At 48.9% G+C, this 2,208-nt stretch overlaps 1 protein-coding gene across 1 annotated transcript; it reads right to left on the bottom strand.

Moving 5' to 3' along the window:
* Positions 1–949: 949 nt before the first annotated feature.
* LOC132706933 (uncharacterized) lies at positions 950–1,390 on the bottom strand. The gene has a single exon (XM_060678531.1). The coding sequence runs from the start codon at positions 1,388–1,390 to the stop codon at positions 950–952; it is 441 nt and encodes a 146-aa protein (XP_060534514.1).
* Between the last annotated feature and the right edge of the window lie 818 nt (positions 1,391–2,208).

The following is a 2,208-nucleotide window of genomic DNA, read 5'->3' as shown; positions in this document are numbered from 1 at the left end:
CCACCCGAAGCTGTTGACCGACAGGGGGGGACTGCTTATACCGGCAGTCATTCGGTGCTTTGAATTTACCCCTAGAAGCCTAGGTTGCCACTTACGCCGATTCCGCCGAATCGAAGCTTTCTTCTTCGCCTTCACCGCCGGTGTGGTCTTCATCCGTAACCCTGGACAAGGGTCCCTTACAAGGTGCTATCAGCCGGGGCCAGCTGAACCTAGGTTTTTTAGCGAGGTGTTACTCCTCGATCCCTCCTCCTTCCTTGCCCCTTGTGTGGCAAGGCCCCAGGCTTGGGACTGGCGTAGCGGAGTTTTCTGAGGTTAAGTTATTATTATTATTATTACCACTATTATTTTTTTTCCGAGGGATAACGCTGGGAATCTTACATCAGCCAAACACCAGCTCTAGCGTGCTGACTGTCCCACATAATGGGAAGACCCCGACGGGGATGCGCACCCGTTGGGAGTGCCGGATTCTTACCGGCTAAACACAGCAAACCCTTCGTCTTCACCACCTAGCTGGGAACTGTTGTTCACATTACTTCCAGCTAAGGGGCGTGTCTGTGCCACGTGGCGTTCGTATCTGTCGTTCCTGTATTTCTCCGTGCAGTATTAGTCAACACGTCACGTGTTGTCTCGTTAGTCTTCTAGGCAGCCGTCTGCGAGTTTTCCGAATTTTCCGTTGTCGACGTCATCAGGTCAATCACGTTGTCTAGCGTAATCGGTACAGTTAACGTCTCGAGTCTTTGCCTGTATGCTCCACGTTGTCAGCTTTTCCGCAGTACTTACAGCATGGGCTCGTTACCTTACCCATGCGGCAGAGGTAATACCGCAAGTATCCATGTCCGGAGAGGAACTGAGTGAGGTAAAAATTCACCTCACCCCCGTCCCTCTCCTTCCACCGTCGCACGTCTCTGATTAGTCTCCTCGTCCAAGTGGAGTCCGTGCCGTTAGTTTATCAAGTCTGCCAGTCGTCCATCGTCACGTTGCGTGGTTCTTTGGACGCCCTTGCCCTGCCCAGTTCCATAATACGCTCGTAGACACTCTTTCTCTCAAGAGCTAAGAGGTCTATGGGAATCACACCGGCGATAACTAACACCGCCGATTCGGGGACTGTTCGGTACGCGCACGCGATACGAAGAGCCCCTCGTCTTTGCACCGACAGCATGGCCTGTCGGTATTTCTTTACTTCCATCGCGCCTCCCCATATCTCGGCTCCGTACAGGAGAATCGAGTGGGTTACTGTCATCAGTAGTTGTCGCGTCTTCTGTTTTGGTCCTCTCGTGTTTGCCATAAAGCTGCCTTGTCTACGGCGCGCCTGATGTGCGACCAGAACGTCAGCCTCGTATCCAGGTAAACACCGGGATACCTGACCTCGCCTCTGGTCGCCATCTGTCATTTGCACATTCGTGTCAATGTGCTTTCGTGTCAGGTAAATTATTATTATTATTATTATTATTATTATTATTTAATCTGGAGTTGTGGCTACAGGAAAAGTCACTTAGAGCATGTAAATACCCGGTAAAATCAAAATCGACTCAAATACCTCCGCCTTCAGACGAACGTCTTCGCGTCTAGAAATCAGAACAAAAGGAAAACAACGTAAACAACAGAAATACAGGACTTATTGTATGCCATATAAGGCAGTAGACCATCGTCGTGAGCTACTGGGTGGTATCGGTACGCTGCCCGTAATAACTCAAACAAATCGACGTTAATATCGGACCATTTCCGATCGCCATGCGACCGAAATCGATCATATTACCGGACCAATTTCGATCGTCGACGAGCGGCCATTACGAAAGCGCCTAGGATCAGCGCGGCAATATTAATTTCGGTTCCTCCAAATGGGGAAAAAGTCGCGCGGTGCAAAATCCGCGAGACGCACCGGCCGTGGTGCCCCACACGTCGCGTTTTAATCTGATTTGCCTCAGTTAATTTACCCACAACAAAGTGGTTGGGCCCGCGGAATGCGAATGCAACACAGCGACGGTTAAAGTCGACAATGGACGTCGTTGTGCGATATTCGCTTGTCATTTGCTGTTTTGCCGTGATCGTTATTGGTGGCGGTTCGAGGAATCATGGCAGTACCGAATTTTTAACGGTATAAGGGTACCCGAAAATTTTTGCAATTTCAAATAATCTAAAATATATTCTCATGAAAAAAATATAAGTCGATAAACTTTATTGATGACACTTTTGAAATATTATTTATTA

Source organism: Cylas formicarius, unplaced genomic scaffold, assembly GCF_029955315.1.
Source record: "Cylas formicarius isolate icCylForm1 unplaced genomic scaffold, icCylForm1.1 PGA_scaffold_9__14_contigs__length_23061073, whole genome shotgun sequence".
Lineage (NCBI taxonomy): Eukaryota > Metazoa > Arthropoda > Insecta > Coleoptera > Brentidae > Cylas > Cylas formicarius.
Note: the sequence above shows the minus strand (reverse complement) of the source record. Positions and strands in the feature narration are given on the sequence as shown.